At 43.6% G+C, this 19,962-nt stretch overlaps 1 protein-coding gene and 1 pseudogene across 7 annotated transcripts in view; both read left to right on the top strand.

The window, feature by feature from the left end:
- Positions 1–19,962, top strand: part of LOC137813844 (disease resistance protein Roq1-like) — a 61,978-nt pseudogene that overhangs the window by 38,558 nt on the left and 3,458 nt on the right. The window contains exon 6 of the transcript XR_016516186.1: positions 4,920–4,935. The product of XR_016516186.1 is annotated as a disease resistance protein Roq1-like (transcript). The remainder of the gene's footprint in view (positions 1–4,919; positions 4,936–19,962) is intronic.
- Positions 198–18,075, top strand: LOC137818648 (uncharacterized). Of its 6 annotated transcripts, XM_090296230.1 has the most exons (11): positions 198–581; positions 973–1,493; positions 1,652–13,521; positions 14,661–14,818; positions 15,480–15,531; positions 15,956–16,182; positions 16,286–16,333; positions 16,443–16,492; positions 17,074–17,207; positions 17,315–17,431; positions 17,654–18,075. In XM_090296230.1, the coding sequence occupies exon 3, from the start codon at positions 2,689–2,691 to the stop codon at positions 4,819–4,821; it is 2,133 nt and encodes a 710-aa protein (XP_090152356.1). In that variant the 5' UTR covers positions 198–581; positions 973–1,493; positions 1,652–2,688; the 3' UTR covers positions 4,822–13,521; positions 14,661–14,818; positions 15,480–15,531; positions 15,956–16,182; positions 16,286–16,333; positions 16,443–16,492; positions 17,074–17,207; positions 17,315–17,431; positions 17,654–18,075. The 6 variants fall into 6 exon arrangements, with proteins under 6 accessions (XP_090152356.1, XP_090152355.1, XP_090152357.1 ...); XM_090296229.1 differs by having other exon boundaries at positions 17,074–17,431; XM_090296231.1 differs by lacking the exon at positions 17,315–17,431.

The following is a 19,962-nucleotide window of genomic DNA, read 5'->3' on the forward strand; positions in this document are numbered from 1 at the left end:
AATTGTTTTACTTATTCCAAATTATCAAGTAATTAAAAATTATATTTAATTACTATCATAAATAAAAGAAAACTCAATAAATTTTTATACAATTTTTACTTATAAATTTTATATAATTTTTTTACCAAATAAAAAAAATTATAATTTTAGTAGAGGTTTATTCAGTGGCCCGTTTTTCTTCTTTCCCTCTCCTTCTATTTTCACCTTCCACCTCACCACCACCATCATTTACCGACTATATTCTTTCTCTTCTTGGTTGGGTTGAGTGTGGGGAGCAAGAGAATGGAGAAGAAAAAGACTCGGAGGGTTAAGGGAAGGAGACAATCACGAAGCTCCAAGAACAAGTAGCTGAGGCAGAATGTTGTTGCACAGATCTCGGGAAGAAGATAATGACGGTGTTGCATGCCAGGAAGAGTGCGAAGGGACATCATGAGAATGAGAGGGTTTTCGATAAGAGTTATGTGATGTGGCCTTTGAATTTGGTTAACCACGGTGCTGGTTTCATCGGAAACCCCAAAACCCCTTGCCTCCACGATTCCCTTTCCGAATCCAAGGTTGAGTCTCTATCCATGGAATTGTTGGTATGTTTCAATTTTAAGAAGTTGCCAATTTGATCAGATTTTTTATATCTTGCGTTTTTGTTTGACTTGTCTTTGTTCGTGAGGATTTTATTTGAGGGAAATGGGTTCATGTTTACTTGCAAGGGTATAGATTCAAAGAAACGGTGCATGCTTATTTTTCGGTAACGAGAATGATACAAAAGAGAGGTCATTATAATTTTTTTATTAAGTTAATTGAATAATGATCAGGGATTTAAAGGTTGGAATGCTCTGCTGTTGAAAACCGATGGTATACCTAGATAGCTACCAAAGAGGAAATTTCGTTTAACGTACCAAATGAACCTCTTTAACACAATTATGCAGATAATTTCTGAAGTTCCTCACTTCTTCTTTGTTGTGCCTGTGATTGCAGGCACTAAGTGACTCTTGTACCATCCCGTCCCCGGGCGTCGACCAGAAGTCAAGGTCACACGCATGGTGGGACCCCTCAAGGGACCCAAGGAAGGAAAAGTCAACAGGTCGACCACTCACGACGTCGCCAAAGTAAGACGTCGCCCTAAAGTAAGACGTCACCCTAAAGAAAGATGTCGCCCTAAAGAAAGACATCGCCCAAGAGAGACGTCGGGCCTCGACAGTCCAGAACAGTAGCAAAGTGAAGAGAAAGGTGGCTTCAAGACCACACGTGCATGGTACGAGAGAAAGGAAGTTACACCACCAGGGCAAGTGATCAGTGATTGGGGTACATGAGTTGGCACCCAAAAAAGTCAACCCACGTGACAGAAGCACTTCGTAGAAAAGAGGGCTCACACGATGGAATAACCCTAAGTTGGGTGGCGGCACTATGGGACCCTCTGCACAGAATAACGATCAAGTCAGAGGGACACGTGGCAGTGCCCACGTACTCATTAAAGGTTTCAAGGGAAGTTTGTCAAGGTACGCGTTAAGTAAGTTAAGATTCGTGTATTCCAAGGAATGTTTTTATACGCTTTCAATGCGCTTTAATGCGCTTTAACGATGAAAGATGTATAAAAAGGGACCTTGGGAGCATTTGAAAGGGAGAGAGTTTTGACCTAATTCTCATAATCACACAGAGCACAAACCCTAATTGTTCTTGACGGGGCACCCAACTGTGAGCACGAGGCAATTAGGGCAACGCAGTTCTAGTTACACAATTTCAGTCATTCAGTATAGTTCTCGACCACCTTCAGAGGGTGTGTCACCTCTTGATGTTTCTTGCTAGCTGACTTGATTGTCGAAGTGCAAACGGCCGCGAGGGCGCCCCTTTGTTCACTTCGTTTTTAGGTACCCATAGACGAAGCAAAACGAAGGTGCCCTAGCTTGCGAGGACAAGCCACGCGCAAAGACGATCCCGGTCAACCGGCGGGAACATTTGGCGCCCACCGTGGGGCCGATATAAACATCACTCCCACTGCACACCTTTTTCAGTTCCAGTTCTCAAAACCCAGACAAGTAGGAGGGTTTCCGGAAAGTCATGGCAACTAGACTTGCACGCGCCAGGAGTGAAGAGATGACCATGCAACAACTCATGGGCATGATGCAAGGGCTGCATGAAGCAATGGCAGCGTCGAAAGCGGAGCAGGAGCGCATGCAGGCGGATCTCCCAGCTTCTCAGGCGAGAAACGATGAGCTCCACCGTGCCAACGAGGAGTTACGCCGTGGATGGCGTGGCGGAGACGAGCCTGAGGCTGCCTGCCCACCTAGAGAATTCACAACACCATTCTCACAGGCGATCCTGGAGACAGCGATCACGAATACGTTCACAGGGCCCAAGGTAACCTTCACAGGGATGGAGGATCCTGAGGCACACCTCACTGCGTTCCACTCACAGATGTTGTTGGTTGGCGGTTCTGATGCCGTAAGGTGCAAGCTCTTTATGAGCACTCTAACTGGGATGGCTATGGATTAGTTCATCAGCCTCCCAGAGGGTCACATCACGTCTTTCGCCCAGCTCTCGCGACTATTCAGAGAGCAGTATTTAGCCAACAAGGCCCCAGCCCCAGTCTCGTACGACCTTTTCGACGTGAAGCAATTTCAAGGTGAGACCCTTAAGGAATACATAAGCCGCTTTGGGGCACAAGTGGTGAAGGTGGGTACCACCGATGAACCCATGATTGTGTACACATTCAGGAAGGGGGTACGACCCGGGTCTTTTGGTAAGTCGCTTAACTGCAAGCTTCCCAAAACCTTTTCTAAAGTAAGGCGACAAGTGGTAGAGTACATTGTCTCAAAGGGCGAGGCATACGAGAAGTGCATGCCTGCTGCACCTGCGCGACCAATGGCGCAGATACGCACGCAACCTGCTAGGGTTCACGAAGTTGCCACAGAAAGAAAGAACCCAGACAGGAAGCGCATCTACGAGACAAGGAGGACCCAACCTAGGGGTCGAGCAGAAGGAAGGAGAGAGGGAAGTAGGCCACTAAGGCACAACTTTGTGGTGGAGCTCAAAGACCTCATCGTTGTGCCCAACATAGCTGAAAGGTTGAGGCCACCGGTAAAATCTGACAAGGTGCTGGGACCTCACAAGGAATCATGGTGCGAATTCCACGAAGCATTCGGGCACCATATTAACAACTGTTTGGCGTTGGGCTACCAGTTGGATGAACTTGTAAAGAATGGCTTCTTGAAGGACTACTTGGTGGAGAAGCAGACGGGACAATCGTCAGGTTCACAACCGGAGAGAAGTGAGAGACAGCAGCACGAGGTACCCATTCACGACGAGGTCCACACCATAGTTGGTGGGTTCTCGGGCGGTGGGTGTACCGCGTCACAACGCAAGAGGTATGCAAGGTCCGTGATGTCAGTAGAAGCTTTTGAGGATCACTCACCCGATGTGGACATCACGTTGACCAAAGAAGACCTCAGGGATGTTGTGCCCCACGACAACGATCCCATTGTAATCTCGTTTGTTATGGCGGGAAGGATGGTCCATCGAGCGTTGGTCGACCAGGGGAGCTCGGCAGATGTGATGTTTTGGCCGACTTTCGAAAATTTACGGCTATCTCCAAACCAGCTGAGGCCATATGGGGGCTACTTATACGGTTTCGCTGGTGATCAAGTGGAGGTCAGAGGGTACATTGAGTTAAGGACGACGTTCACAGACGGAGCGGCCTCGCGCACAGAGAAGATCAGATACCTCGTCGTGAACGCTCCTTCGACATACAATATCCTGTTGGGAAGGTCGACACTCAACAAGATAGGAGCTGTGCCCTCCACGAGGCACATGAAGGTAAAGTTACCTTCAATGGAGGGGGTGGTCATCACCATTCGCTATGATCAAAAGAAGGCAAAGAAGTGCTATGAAAACAGCCTCAAGAACAAGAGATCGATATGCCACGTAACCACAACGCCGCCACCTGGCGTGGAGCCTGAGCAGGAAGACCGGCGAGTTGTGGATACAGTGTTGGAGGTGGCCGCCGAGGGCGATGTGATAATGGAGGATGTCGAGGCGAGGTCCGAGAGCGCCGCTCGGGTGGAGGAAGAGAGAAACTGCCCGGAGATCGCCAGAGAGTTAGGTATTGTGAGAGCGCTAATCGCCAACGAGAAGAGGCCTCGGCCGGTTGAGGATTGGCTTGAGAAGAAGATCGACGGAAAAACATTTAAGCTGGGGAAGACCCTAGATGGCGAGACACAGAACCATGAGGAACAAAATGCCCGAGCTGACTTGCTAGCCAAGCTCGCCAGTTCAGGCAAGGGTGGCAGGCAGAGGACTGTTACACAAGAAACTCTGAAGACACCTCGAGCATTTGTAGCAGACCACCAGGTTCTTCAAGTTTGCAAGTCGATGAAAGGGATGACGAGGAGTCACAAATCTTTAACTCAAGAGACTTTGAGGACGCCGAGAGTTAGAGCGCATCCAGTAGGAGAGGCGAAGATGACGCAAGTTTGCGCTATCCACGAACCAGATACATGGATAACGCCATACCAGCGGTACATGGCAGATAGCGTTCTCCAAGTGGATCTGACGGAGGCCAGAAAGGTAAAGAAGAACTCCAGCAAGTTCACCCTAATCGATGGTGAGTTGTACAGGTTTGGGTTTACACACCCCCTGTTAGTATGTGTGCATGGAGAAAAGTGCATGAGAATTATGGCTGAGCTCCATGAGGGGATTTGTGGGAGTCACATCGGAGGTCGAGCCCTGACAATAAGAACTCTCCGTGCAGGTTATTATTGGCCAACCATAAGGGAAGATTGCAAAAGATACGCCCAGCGGTGCAAGCAATGCCAGCAACACGCCGATTAGCACAAGGCCCCCCCAGAAGAGCTAAAGTCAATCTACAGCCCCTGGCCGTTCCATATGTGGGGAATCGATATTCTGGGACCTTTTCCGTTGGCGATCAGGCAAATGAAGTATTTGGTTGTGGCAATCGAGTACTTCACGAAGTGGATTGAAGCAGAATCGGTAGCCCAGATCACCGCGCACAAGATTCAGAGTTTCGTGTGGAAGAACATCGTGTGTCGCTTTGGTGTGCCCAAGAGTTTGGTATCAGATAATGGGACTCAGTTTGCAAGTCACCTGTTGAAGAATCTGTGCGAGGATATTGGAACACAACAGGTGTTTGCTTCTGTTGAGCATCCGCAAACGAATGGGCAAGTGGAGTCAGCTAATCGGGTGTTGTTGAGAGGCTTGAAGAGGAGGTTGGAGAAGGCAAAGGGATCTTGGGCGGAAGAGGTTCCCCGTATAATATGGGCATATCATACCACTGAGCAATCGGGAACTCATGAAACCCCGTTTAGCTTGGTGTATGGGTGCGATGCGATGATCCCAGTTGAAATCCAGGAAAGCTCGCCAAGATTCCAGAACTTCGTAACGGAAGACTCGAACGCAGAAAGGAGAATGAACCTGGATTAGCTGGATGAGGTCAAGGAAGAAGCAAGGGTGAAGGCTGAAGCAGTAAAGAGAAGAGTTGAACACAAGTACAACTCCAGAATGAAACCAAGACAATTCAGAGATGGCGACCTGGTGATGAGGAAGGCCCACCAGTATGAGATGCAGAACAAATTGTCGCCCAAGTGGACATGACCGTTTAGAATAACCGAAGCACTCGGGAACGGCGCCTACCGCTTGGAAACAATGGAAGGAGGGGCGATTCCTCGCACTTGGAACGCCACCCACCTCAAGTTTTATTACAGTTAAAGCATTGTAAGTAGCAATAAAACAGTTTTTCAAGGGGGCACTCTTTTTCCCTAAAGAGGGTTTTTTAACGAGGTCACCCAATAAAGAAGGTTTTGAAGTTTATCAAAGTTTCCAAGCTCATTAAGTTTGCATACTATTCGTTTTTTAAGTTTCGGAAAGAGATTTCATCGCCTTTGTGTAATTTAAAGCAATGGTGAATTCAGATTGTATGCATCCAACACAAAATCTTAGAGTATAAAGTTTTAAAGAGGTAAGAGTTAAGTTTTAAGTCCTCATCGCCGTCTGGCGATCGGAGGCATCAACATAAAGTTTTTAAGTCCTCATCGTCATCTGACGATTGGAGGCACGAGTATAAAGTTTTCAGTTCTCACCACCGTTCGACGAGAAACTATTTAAAAGGACCTCCTCGCCTCAAGCGAGTGTAGGCGAGAAGAGAGAAAGTCCTTCTCACCCTCGAGTGAGTTCAGGCAAGAGCAGATTGCAAAGTCCTCAGTGCATCCGGGGAAGAGGAGATGTGATCCCTCGACAAAGTAGAGGCACCAGAGAAAGTCCTCCTCGCCTTGAGCGAGTCCAGGCAAGAGCAGATTGCAAAGTCCTCAGTGCATCCGGGGGAAGAGGAGATGTGATCCCTGGGCAAAGTAGAGGCACCAGAGAAAGTCCTCCTCGCCTTGAGCGAGTCCATGCAAGAGCAGATTGCAAAGTCCTCAGTGCATCCGGGGAAGAGGAGATGTGATCCCTGGGCAAAGTAGAGGCACCAGAGAAAGTCCTCCTCGCCTTGAGCGAGTCCAGGCAAGAGCAGATTGCAAAGTCCTCAGTGCATTCGGGGGAAGAGGAGATGTGATCCCTGGGCAAAGTAGAGGCACCAGAGAAAGTCCTCATCGCCTTGAGCGAGTCCAGGCAAGAGCAGATTGCAAAGTCCTCAGTGCATCCGGGGGAAGAGGAGATGTGATCCCTGGGCAATGTAGAGGCACCAGAGAAAGTCCTCCTCGCCTTGAGCGAGTCCAGGCAAGAGCAAATTGCAAAGTCCTCAGTGCATCCGGGGGAAGAGGAGATGTGATCCCTGGGCAAAGTAGAGGCACCAGAGAAAGTCCTCCTCGCCTTGAGCGAGTCCATGCAAGAGCAGATTGCAAAGTCCTCAGTGCATCCGGGGGAAGAGGAGATGTGATCCCTGGGCAAAGTAGAGGCACCAGAGAAAGTCCTCCTCGCCTTGAGCGAGTCCATGCAAGAGCAGATTGCAAAGTCCTCAGTGCATCTGGGGGAAGAGGAGATGTGACCCCTGGGCAAAGTAGAGGCACCAGAGAAAGTCCTCCTCGCCTTGAGCGAGTTCAGGTAAGAACAACTTAGAAGTCCCCAACGCATCCAGGGGAAGAGGAGATGTAACCCCTGGGCAATTTGAGGCACCAGAAAAAGTCATTCTCACCCTCGAGTGAGTTCAGGCAAGATGAAATTGAAAGGTCAGGGGTGGGTGGCTGGGGAAGATTCGCAAAGGACATCTCACCACCTAAATCATTGTTCCAAAACTCAGGCAAGATAGAGGGAGATCCAAAAGCCCGCTCTTCTTCCAGTCAAGAAAAGGTGTTTTAATTAAAAAGAAAATAGTGTCGCCGAAAGCCTATGGCTTTGTGGTTGAAACTCGAACGAAGAGATACACGGCGAGGACTAAGTGAGCAGAGTTTTTAGGCGGTGATATAGAAATGTGCATGACACTTAGCGATTCAAGCGAACGATATTTCAGACAATAAGGTTGACCCAAGCCTACTGCCCAGTAAGTGATCTTGAATTAAATGTTATTGCTACGAACTAATGGTTTGTTCAGTTAAGTTGATTTTCACGGAATCAAGCATCGGTTGGTGCTAGGTTGATCTCTTTAAGACAAGAAGAACAAATGATTACACAACAGATAAAGGCGAAGCCATGTGCATATTTATATGTATTAAAACAGTTGGGATGAAGAAAAGGTCATTACGAATAAATTCATTGCACATAAACAAAGGTTCAATATATAAGTTTTTCAGAATGTTTCAAGTCAAAGTGGCAGATGGAAATATTAATCTGAAGGTACAATTTTGCCATCTACCACTTCATGGCAAATCGAGAACTGAGAGAGGTCCAAGTCGGGTAAGCGCAAGCGAACTGCTCCAAGGCCGCGCCAAACCCTGAAGTCAGGACGTTTGCGACGTTGAGGTCGAGCTCTTCGATCTGTGTCTTTAACTTTTCGTTCTCCTCAAGCGCATGGGCAAGCTTTGCTGCAGACTCGCTCAACTCCTTGTTTTTCTCGCTCAGTTCCTTAGCTTTTTGGTCCCTGTCAGCTTCAACTTTGCCCAGAAGGTCCTCCCTCTCGATTGACTTGGCCTCGAGCTTATCCACATAGGCCTTGTTAGCCTTGAGGGCCCCCTCCAAGTTGGCTATCTTTTCCCTATGAGGCACGAGTTTACTCTCGAGATCGACGGCCTCTAAGAGTTTGACATTGAGCTTTTCGCGTAGCTCAGTGCTACTTCTACGTTCGCTCCGCAGCTCGTCCCGTAGGGCATTCTCTAGCTGTGAAAACTCCAGTCCCCGCATCGTAATATCACACTTAAGTTTTTGGACTTGGGCCCTCGCAGTGCTAGCTTCGAACTCGTATTGGCACAAGGAGTCCCTTAGAGCCTCGCCCATCATCTTGTGAAGACGTTTCTCCACGCACTCAGTAGTTATGGCGCTGAGATGAGCGGCGTGGGCCTTCAAGACTTCCTCAACGGGGGTGGGGAGAGCAAGGATTGGAGGAGGTGTTGGGGGTTGGTTCTCGCCACCACCCTCGCAAGCTTGGGTGGCGAGAGGAGCATCAGAGTGTGGTGGTGAGACGGTTGGCTCCACTACAGGTTGGGGGGGTGATTGAGCGTCCACAAGTTGCTCTTGAGCGCCCCCAGCAGCTGAGGTGTTTGATGGGAGAGCATCCCCAGCGCTCTCAAAGGGTGTGGAAGCGGTGGGGGGATTCTCTGCATAGTTTGGGCCTGCGCTTTCGATTACTGGTGGCTCAGTTGTGGTCGCTCTGTTCCTTTTGCAAACAAGCCCATCCTCAGTGCTTTCATCCTCTTCTTCGTCCGATACCACTGTAGGAGTCTTCCTCTTGGCCCTTTTTGGTGGTAGTTTTTTCCTCTCAGGGGAAGGAAGAGTGGCAAGGGAAGGTGGGTCCACTTGGGGGGACTTACCCAGGGCAGCAGCAGCTCCTGCAATTGAATTTGGAACGGTTTGGGAAACCGCGTCGAGTTTGTGACGTTTGACTATGGAGCGCAGCCTGGCCATGTGATCTTTCCCTAACATTGTATCTACACAAAAAGATCGATGCTTGCAAATCAATCCAGTTCAGGCAGTTAATAATGCAAAGGAGAGCAAGTGATGGGAACACTAATGCATGGATCAAACAGCCAAGAATGGGTACAGATCGGTGTAAAGCAAGCAAAATGGATGACGAGTAAAGGGGACTTGACATAGGAAAGAGAAATTCAGAGAAGAAGGGAGGGCAGACCTATGTGGAAGTCCAGTTGACTTTCAGCGAATTCAAACTTGATGATCGAGGAGGTGGCCAAAATGGTGTTGGAGGAGGCCACTTCTTTCCAGAAGCTGCACAAGTCTTTGCCAAGCTCCCCCATTTTTTCTGGACTCCTAGCCTTCCGAAAGGTGTCCTTGGACTCCTTCTTCCCCTTGTTAACCCAGTACAAGGGGAATCCATCGAGAAGGGTAGGATCCCGATCATTACAGCACACGCAGACAAACTTGCTCTTCCAGTCTTTGTAGGATTGCAAGAAGATTGAGAGGATGGACCTCCCAGCAATCCCATTAAGGCTCACCCACAGACGATCCCCCGGGTTCTTGGCCTCGAACAAAAATAGGAATACGTCTACAGAGGCTGGGTGGCCTATGTGTGCGCAGATAATTTGATATGCCCTGATGAACGCCCAGCCGTTGGGGTGCAGCTGGGCGGGGGCAATGTCAAGCTCGATTAGAAGTTCCCTCTCAAAGTGAGTAAAAGGGAATCTGAGCTTGAACTTCTTGAATGCGGTTGTGTAGACGAAGCAGAAGGGGTGGTCGTTGTTTCCTGCATCGTCAGTACAGACAGGTTCCCCAGGAAGACAAGGAAGAATGGCCACCTTGTCGTCATGTTCCTTACTAAAGGAAAGGAAAAACCTAAGCACAGGAAAAGCAAAACAGAGAACAAACAGCCCACAACGTATGCTCCAGACAGTTAATGGATGATGCAAACCGATTAAAATGTAGCAAATATCAGTGGGAGGGATAGAAAAGTTACCTTCTGATAGTCAGAAAAGCGTTTCGTAAGATGGTGATTGAGGGAGTCAAAGCATTCGCTGAGGCGTTTCGAAAAGTTTGAGAATGAAGAAGAAAATAATGGAACAGTGAAGTGGCGCGAGAATTTTAAGAGTTTCGAACGTTACAAGAAGCGCAAACGGTAGGAAATGATGGTCGTTGATAAGTCCACGTGTCAGTTAACAGGAAGGGGTTGGTGTAGTGTCAAATCAGTAAATGGAGTGGGCGTTAGCGCGCGAAGCCACGTAGATCGCTGAAGTTTCAACTTCTTAGTCTTCTCGCCGGACGAATCACGGCTTATGTACCGATTAGGTCATCGGGTGTGATGACAGGGACAAGAGAAAGGTGGGTGGTCAAGAAGTGTACATAGTCGTCGTTTGTGGAGGTGGCGCTCTGCAACATACGTAATCAGGCGTCGGCAGGTTGTGCCATCGCCGAAACAAAAGATCAGGTGGTCTGACATCGCCGCGGAAAGCAAATTGCCGGTTCTCCTAGTAAACCCAGATAAAAGCTGTCGGGGTCTCAGGCGAGGAAGTTCGAGCGCATGAGAATCCCTCGCAGGTACGAAGGCCAAGCGAAGCTATGAGTGAAGAGATCAAGAGAAGGGTATATACCGTAACTCAAAAGGAAAGAATGGAGAATAGGAGGGAAGAGCACGTGCTACCTAAAGAGTTAAGGTCCAACACGATGGAGGGGGGTATTGAAAGTAACGCACACGGTATAGCAAAGAAAGCAGAAGCAGACACAAACATGCAAAGATAAAGCGCGTAGCGTTTAAACATAAATCAAGCGTAAATCAAGAGTTACGATTACAGATAAAGTTCATGATAGTTGCAAATTGAACAAGAGACAATCATATACACATCCAATATTCATACGAAAAACAAAGTCAGGCCACTCTTTAGAGGCCTCCGGAGTTTGAGCTGGGTGATGCTCAAGCCCCATCCTCGGGCCTCAACGCCTGGGCCAACAGCGACCTTCGTTGCCTGTTTATCTTCGAACCTGCGCCAAAAGGGACAAGCATGGTAAAAGACGGGTACAAACTAAGGCACTACAAGATAAATCATGCAAGAATCCAGCAAAAGCAAGGAACGGGAGGTTATAAGGGGAATCTCTCATACCTATGTATTTTTCCAGAGCCTCAGCGTTGTATTCCAGGCTTATCAAGGCGGCAGCGTCAAAGCCCCCCGCACCAGCCAAGATCCGGCAAGCCTCTCGATCGTTCGAAGGCAGCCTCTTAAGAGACCTGGACTTCAGGGCTCTTACCTCCTTCACCCAATACAGGGGGAAGCCGTCAAGGGCAGAGGGTACGAGGTCGGAGCATCAAACCTTGAAGAACTTGCCTTTCCACCCCGTGAAGGAGTGCTGGAATAGGGTTAAGAGGACCCTACCGGGAACGTTGCTGAGAGTCACCTAGAGATTATTCCTTTGCCTCTTCACTTCGAAGAAGTGAAGGAAGATGTCAACCGAAGGTGCACACCCTAGGAAACCAAACAGTATGTCGAAGGCTTTGACAAAGGCCCAACTGTTAGGGTACAACTGGGCTGGGGCAACATTGATCTCCGTTAGCAGTTCCCTCTCGAACCTGGAGAAAGGCAGACGCACGCCACTTGAAGACCACCTGATAGAAATAAAAAAAGGGGACCCCGTTGTTGGCCCGCTCATCCCCGCACACCGGCTCCCCTAGAGTGCAAGGAAGCACTGCGATATCATCGTCGTGCCTTTTCGCAAAGGCACGGTGGTCATAGATACTCGGGTCCCCTACATGGTCCCTCCAAGCTCTGGTGGAAACTAGGCTCGAGCACTCGTCAAGTAGTTTGTCTGAGGCCCATGCATAAAGATCCCTATGATTAACCCTAGAGGAAGGAGGGTCGGCAGTCATCTTAGCACGTACTGTCAATAAAGGAACTAAAGATCGAAGAAGAAGGGTTCAGCAGTAGAGTAGAAGGAAATAGTCGACGAGGAAAGAACGCGGGGAAAGTTCTTTGGAAGGAAGATGAACAGTACGGATAAGATGTGAAAGAGTAGAAACAATGAGTTAAAGTGCAGGGTCTTCAAAGACTCGAGCGTTACAATTGAAGCGCCAAAGGACGCTAAATGAGCACCGTGTGATTGGGCCACGTGTCACGAGATTAAGGTACGACCCGAAGTGTCACCTTTCTCGCTCAGAGAATATCACATCGTCAGAGTCCTTGAGGGTACACCGCGCCGGTGGTGCAGAAAATGTCACGTCAACCGGTCAGGGAGTTACATGTCATCAAAATGCCGCGAAGACAATAGGGGCGAGGAATTAGTCTTCTCGCTGAAACAAGTGCCAGCTCAAGACTGGGGGGCTTGTGTACCGTCCCGTCCCCGGGCGTCGACCAGAAGTCAAGGTCACACGCATGGTGGGACCCCTCAAGGGACCCAAGGAAGGAAAAGTCAACAGGTCGACTGCTCGCGACGTCGCCAAAGTAAGACGTCGCCCTAAAGTAAGACGTCGCCCTAAAGAAAGATGTCGCCCTAAAGAAAGACATCGCCCAAGAGAGACGTCGGGCCTCGACAGTCCAGAACAGTAGCAAAGTGAAGGGAAAGGTGGCTTCAAGACCACAAGTTCTAGGACCAGTAGGGGATATCCTGACTCGTGAAGTATCCACGCCACCGCTGGGAGACCCTGGAATAGATACGACCATGAGAGGGCCATAACCAGGGGAGAACCACGTGCATGGTACGAGAGAAAGGAAGATACACCCCCAGGGCAAGTGATCAGTGATTGGGGTGCATGAGTTGGCACCCAAAAAAGTCAACCCACGTGACAGAAGCACTTCGTAGAAAAGAGGCCTCACACGATGGAATAACCCTAAGTTGAGTGGCGGCGATGTGGGACCCTCTCCACAGAATAACGATCAAGTCAGAGGGGCACGTGGCAGTGCCCACGTACTCATTAAAGGTTTCAGGGGAAGTTTGTCAAGGTACGCGTTAAGTAAGTTAAGATTCGTGTATTCCAAGGAATGTTTTTATACGCTTTCAATGCGCTTTAATGCTCTTTAACGATGAGAGATGTATAAAAAGGGACCTTGGGAGCATTTGAAAGGGAGAGAGTTTTGACCTAATTCTCATAGTCACATAGAGCACAAACCCTAATTGTTCTTGACGGCGCACCCAGCTGTGAGCACGAGGCAATTAGGGCAACGCAGTTCTAGTTACATAGTTTCAGTCATTCAGTATAGTTCTCGACCACCTTCAGAGGGTGTGTCACCTTTTGATGTTTCTCGCTAGCGGACTTGATCGTCAGAGTGCAAACGGTCGCGAGGGCGCTCCTTTGTTCACTTCTTTTTCAGGTACTCATAGACGGAGCAAAACGAAGGTGCCCTAGCTCGCGAGGACAAGCCACGCGCAAAGACAATCCCGGTCAACCGGCGGGAACAACTCTTATTTCTATGGTTTGTCAAATGTGGACCGTGATTTGAGTTTGAGAGGAGAAAATTGACCAAAGATGATGTTAGAGAGTTGATTTATCAAGAGGTATGGAAAAAAGTACACCGAAATCGTTGTTGAGTTGGTGATCTTAGTTTGAACATAGTTTCTTGTGCTTTGTGGTTGGATTTACTATGTCTTTGTCTATCCATTAGTTCACATGGCAGAGACTTGTTTTGTTCATAACATAAGATTCTTGGTTGTGTTCTACCTAACCTATCAACCATATTTAGAAATGTAAGTATAAAAGAATACTATATATTTTACCATAATTTAGCAAATTTGGGACCTTTGCTGCAAATCAAAGTAGTAGTTGAATGTCTACTATGCAAAAGTTGTTAAAAAAGTCTTGAAATATGAGCCTAGTACTGGGCACATGGTTGGTGACTTGAGATTTTTAACTTAGGAATTATTTATATTTTATTGTTTTGGTTGGATAGTAATAAGACCAAATAGCAAACAGAACAAAGTCTTTGATTGTAATTTAAGTTGGTTGTAATTTAGCTTAAGCTTAATTTTGGAAAAAAATCATGCCAAGTAATACCACTTTTCTCATTTAGTTCTCGCATCATTAGTCTCTTTTATTGTCTTGAAATGAAACACTTGAGAAACTGATGATTTATCACAAGTGTTGCAGAATTTTCATATCTGCATTTTTACTCCACCTCTGTTCAGAATTTTCTCCATGTGAGGGTGCATTATTTTCTTTATTACTGCTGCTTGCATTGTCCAAATCTTTCTCAATTCCACTATCTGTGAGGTTGAATGTGAATTTCAGGTTGGGAATAATTAGGGGATAAGTTGACTTTGTATGTGATTATTTTAAATATAGTATTGTCAACCTGGTGGTATTTTATTACTATTACTCTTAGTGGACTGAAAAATTGGTCTTGGCATCAGTGTTTGTTTTAGAATTTATAATAAAGTTAAGAGAGGTTAGTCTGAAGCACATACTATGATACTACCTTACTAAAAGTTACTATGAGCTTTATCTTTCAAGTGATTTTATTTCACTCTGTTCTTGTGCATATTAGATGATGTCTTTTTCTTGTTAATATTTATTTTTCCATTGTACCTGTTGACCTTTCGCGTCTTGGTTAATGTTTTTATGATATTGCTCCTGTTTCTTTTATTTTTACTTTCATCAACATTCATTAGTTATCTATATTTTATCGTTTATGTTACAGCTAATGTTTAGTTCTCATTTGACCAAATCTACTGCCGAGAAGTTCAAAGGCCAAATCTTAGAAGCATCTGAATCTGTCCTTGGATCATCTATAGCAATAGAAATTAGATGTGAGTCAAACAAAGATGTTACTTGCTGCAATTGATGAGAATCACCGAGGTACTTATGACTCTCTGTACTTGGCAATTGACTTTAAGGTATACATATCCTACATATCTTTTTTATTAAGATTGGGGGATTTTTCGTCCCAGGATATCTTAATTCTTCTTAATGCCTATTTATTACTTTTGATCATATTTTTTTATTTGAAACACTTCTACTACCATGCTCTGTTTGGATTATCTATTTGTATTGCCAAAGATGTCAACTAGCATTTATTCATAGCAAATAAATCAATAAAGAAAGGCTATCAGCATTAAACCACATGCTCATCTACCTCAAAAATATCTGCAGGTCCCATAACTTTGATTGTGATGGGGGTGCAAACAAACATTGTTATTTTTCGTATGAATAATCCACACTTGAAGAAAAAGTGCCGCATATTTACATCATGGGTGGTGGTGTAAGGTCAAGAAACCTTACGCTTTGTTCAATTTTCCAAAAATAGTTATAAGATAAGAGAAAGAACAAGTTATTTTTATAATCTATAAAAACCAACATGTCATGTGAGGAATAATGATGCTGGTGCTTATAGGTTAGATTATGTGCTTTCTTCTATTCACCCTCAATTTTTTTATATTGAAAGTTATACTAGATATTTCAATGTTTTTATTTTTCCTGTTTGGTCTGTGATTGTTCTAGTTTGTTATTTGATCTTCAGGTCACTGGTATTATATCTTTCTTGTGCATCACTTGAAGTTAGTTTTGGATTGGTGAGTGTGCAAGTTGTGAAAGTTCAAGTATTACCCCTCTCTTAAGTAACCCCTAAAGTAATGTAAATAATCCTTCAAATATTGAGTATTCATGAGTTTAGTTGATGTATTTTAGTAAACTTTAGAACGGTTTTATCAATATTCCTTTTGTTTCCCTTAGTTAATAATGAAATTTCAGTGTTTTCTTTCAATTATACATGTTTAATTATCTTTCTATTGTCTCAATGCTAATTTGGCTGATAAAAAAACATAACATATTACTAGCGAACACTGTTTATTCGGTGTACACATTTATAACTTTGAATAGGGTAATTGGGAGTGTTGAGGATAAAACAAAAGAGAGAAGAAAAAGAGGGGGAGGCATGTTTCATGTTTGTGAATTTATGTCTGTTATAGAATGATGAGTGACGTTTGTTTGTTGCAGATGGATAAGGCTTCAATTATTAAGGATGCTATTGAATACATCCAACTTTTGCACATGCAAAAGAAGATAATCTAAGCTGAGATACTGGAACTTGAATCTGGGATGCCAAAAAAGAGTAGTTATGACTTTGAGCAGGAACAACTTTCTGTCTGAGGTTCAAAAGGAAGAGAACTGAGCAGATATACGATTCATTCAATTCAAGAAACTCCCCAATTGAAGTCCTTGATGTGAACCCCCTTCTCTCTCTTGTATTATTGATACTATAAAAATGATGTGGGGTATTGTGCGTTTTTTGTTCTTATTCATTTTGAATTTTGAATTGATTTTAAGGTGGTGGATGCAGCTGAGCGTTACCTACATGGGGAGAAAACTGTCGTGGTGAGTTTGACATGTAGCAAAAGAACAGACACAATGGTGAAACTGTGCGAGGTGTTTGAATCTTTGAAGCTGAAGATCATCATCACTGCTAACATCACTTTGTTTTCAGGGAAGCTTCACAAGACAATCTTCATTGTGGTACACAAATCGTTGATGAAGGTACGTGAGTATTATCATTATGCCATGAGATATAAAATCTTAGCTTTTCAATTACTCGGGTACAAAGGACTTATAACATTTATAACATTGTAGAGGAATGCCTCGCCGTCACTTGGTTCGTAAAGGTAAGGTAAAGTGCAATAAGATAATATGAAATGAACTAAGGTAAAGGAAAAAAATTTATGCTGTGATTTTTATACTAGTTTATCTCGTACACTAGTGCAAAATTAGCGAACACGACGGTTAATAACAATAGATTTTGGCTATTTGCCGTAAAAAAAGACACAGTGGCAGAGTGGTGAATGAGTCAAAATTTTGACAAAAGTTTTAATCTAAACCGTTGCTAAAAATGGTGAAATAAATTAAACAAATACGATTTTTGAATGGATTGTCAATGAAAAAACAAAAAAGATGATGACTTTTAGATTATCAATTTTTAAAAAGTTGGTTTAACCACAAATGGAATGAATTTGTTTGATAATTTGAGTACAAACCACAATTCATAGTCTGTTTTAAATCACTAATTTGTTAGTTATTTACAACTTCCTAGATTGAGCACCTTGGACGTGTGCATGTTACAGGATCAAGGGTGGACATCCCACAGTTCTTTGGAACATCTTCAAACGAGTACTCCTCTAAGGCATCTAGCTAAGAAGCTATTTTGCAATTGATCCAGTAGATCACGCAAGAGGTAACAAAGGAGGTTACTCAAAAGGTGAGGCAAGAGTTTAAGCAGCACCTAGAGACCTTAAGTCTTTCACAACACAACTCCTACACAGAAATTGGAGATGTAAGTTAATGGAAATGTTGTTAATTGTGTAGCCAAAGTGTCAGACATCATGGACAGTTACTTGTGATATCCCTAACAGATCATACTATTGTATGATTCTGCTCATTGCACAAGAAATCACATGCATATCTCAAACAAATAGTGGATTGGTAATTAACAACAACTTATGTACATTACTCATGTACTTTCACAATAGTCTTAGAAAACATTGTAAGATACTTTCTTATCATTATATTTTAGATATTATTGGAACATAATACCAAATATTACCAAATATTATATATACCAAGGTGCCTTTATTGCTCATGGTCATCACGACATACTTCTTGTTGCAATTAGATGACCTGAGCAGTTTGCTTGGCTTGATGCAGTTTGCTTTGTGGATTATGGATGTCAAACACGTTTCTTAGAGGGTGCCATAGCAGACCTGAGTACAGGCTCGAGGCTGTAGTTTGGTTGTGTGTAAGGGTAAGGTAGAGAGATAAGGCTTGAGTTTCTTAAGAACACATAATGCTGGCTCGGCGGATTCCAAGAGGCTGGCAAAGCTGGAGTGAGTTTGCCCCTGATACATAGTAATCCTGATGGATTACGTTTTTGAAATGTACAAAGTTGAAGGTTTGGTTGCTGTTAGAATGATGATGTAGTATTTGTTTGGCAACTTAAGTGATGCAGAATAGATTTTCTGGTATGGTTGCTGGTCTGGTTGCTGCCACAACCCTTTTAAGGTCTCATGTCATGATGGTGCACCATTTGAATGTTGTTCCAAGCGGATATAATTACATTCTTTGCTCCACTTTCAAGTGTGTACTGCTTTTTGGGTGTAGGTGCTACCAAAGTGCTGATGTAGTTCTGTGTATGTTTTTTGGGTGTGTATTATGTAGTTTAAGCCATAATGGTTGTTTTGCTCTAAGCCATACTGAGGAGTAACCATGTAGTTAATCTATGTGAGTTGGGATACTCCTGAAGTATCACCAGATTAATTTATTCATTACTGATAAAAAAGAAAAGATGACCGGAACATCCTGGTTAGGTTGTGTGCGTGCTACAAGATGATGGGTTGGCATTCGTCATTTGATTTGTTCACGACAGTAGTGCTCTAAGGCACCCAACAAGAGCTGACATTGGCTCCACATGCCAATGCGAAAATATATCATCTATACACCTTCTTACAATAGTGTAAGTGTGAACAAATTATGTTGATAAAATAATCATAAATAATTAAGATAAAATGTCCTTTTTGAAGTGTATTGATCGGAATTATTTGCAAGAAATAGATAAATCAATAGGTTATAATTTATAAATTAATGAAGTTTATATGAATTGACTAAACTTAAAAGGAACAAGGATTCGTAAAATTTGGTAGAGAGAAATTATTTGATAGACTATTTATATAATAAAAATAATATCAAAATAATTTATCAATCATGATACACTTAGTTAAGAAGAGTACAGAAGCTTATGATATACTCTTTAAAGTTCAAAGTTTAAAAAAATGCACATAAACTTATATAGAGACATTACTTATCAAATATATAGAGAGAAGTTATTCAGTTATGTATTTATAAAGACATTATGTGAAGAAATAGAAGGATTAGACAGACATATTTAAAGGGTCATGTCAAAAAGGATGATAAATGTTTAATGTATGATTTCAAAAAAGATGATAAATGTATCTTCAATCATTTTCTTCCACAAATAATTGTAACAAAGGACAATTACTTGAAAATATTTTTTTACATAAGGAAATTTTTACTTGTAATTAGAGAGTTTAAAATAACATTATATCGAAATTTTGTAAACCTGAAAAATCACAATAAAAAAAATTAATTATGTATACTTGATCTCAAAATTTTATGATTTCTTTTACATTTTTTTTTATCTTTCGTAATTATCTATTTACATTTACATTCCTCGTTCTTTAGTTCTGTACTACATTTATATCTGATTCTATATATTTAATTGTTCATCTAAATTTTATGAATTTTTGAATTTATATTTTTTTATTTCTGAAATTACTTTGATTTACAAAATATTTTCTGTATTTTAGAAGTTTTTTTAATAAATTTAATTAAATTCAGTGTCAATTATTTTATTTATTCCAAATTATCAAGTAATTAAAAACGATTCAAATTATAAATTATTTAAAATGTTTGAAATACAAATTATGTTTACGTTATATAAAGACAATGAAATTATTCTGATATAAGGGAAAACCATATTTTTATCAGTAAAATAATGTGTTTAATATAAATATTTATGTTCGATTAATTTAATATATTTAAATTGATCATGTCGCCAACTCAAGCGTGGAGGAATTGCTTTGTCGCTTCCTTACCCCGCCTATGCAACTGTGCTATTGCAAGAATGCTCTTAGAACCTTTCCCGGGAACTTCAAACGCAACCTGCAAAACACACAGACGGCGCCTCTAGCGGCCGTTTGCACTCCGACGCTCAAGTTAGGTCACAGAACCACCAACAAAAATCTCACTGAATCTCTTTCTGATTCTCTCTTTTCTCTCTCTCTGTGTATGTGCTTAACAGAATTCTGTTACGCTATCCTCTGCGTGTGTTAGAATTCTGTTACGCTACTGTGCGAAAACGTACCACAATGAGTAAAAACGTGGGTGTGTGTGTTTTCTGTGTACCTTTCACGACGCGGAGTGCACCTTTATCTTGGCCG

The sequence above is a fragment of the Phaseolus vulgaris genome, chromosome 10 (genome assembly GCF_051622355.1).
Source record: "Phaseolus vulgaris cultivar YP4 chromosome 10, ASM5162235v1, whole genome shotgun sequence".
In the NCBI taxonomy this organism is placed as follows: Eukaryota; Viridiplantae; Streptophyta; class Magnoliopsida; order Fabales; family Fabaceae; genus Phaseolus; species Phaseolus vulgaris.

Bases quoted from the DNA above. Each gene is read 5' to 3' on its own strand.
- LOC137818648 (XM_090296229.1), top strand. From the start codon at position 2,689: ATGATTGTGTACACATTCAGGAAGGGGGTACGACCCGGGTCTTTTGGT.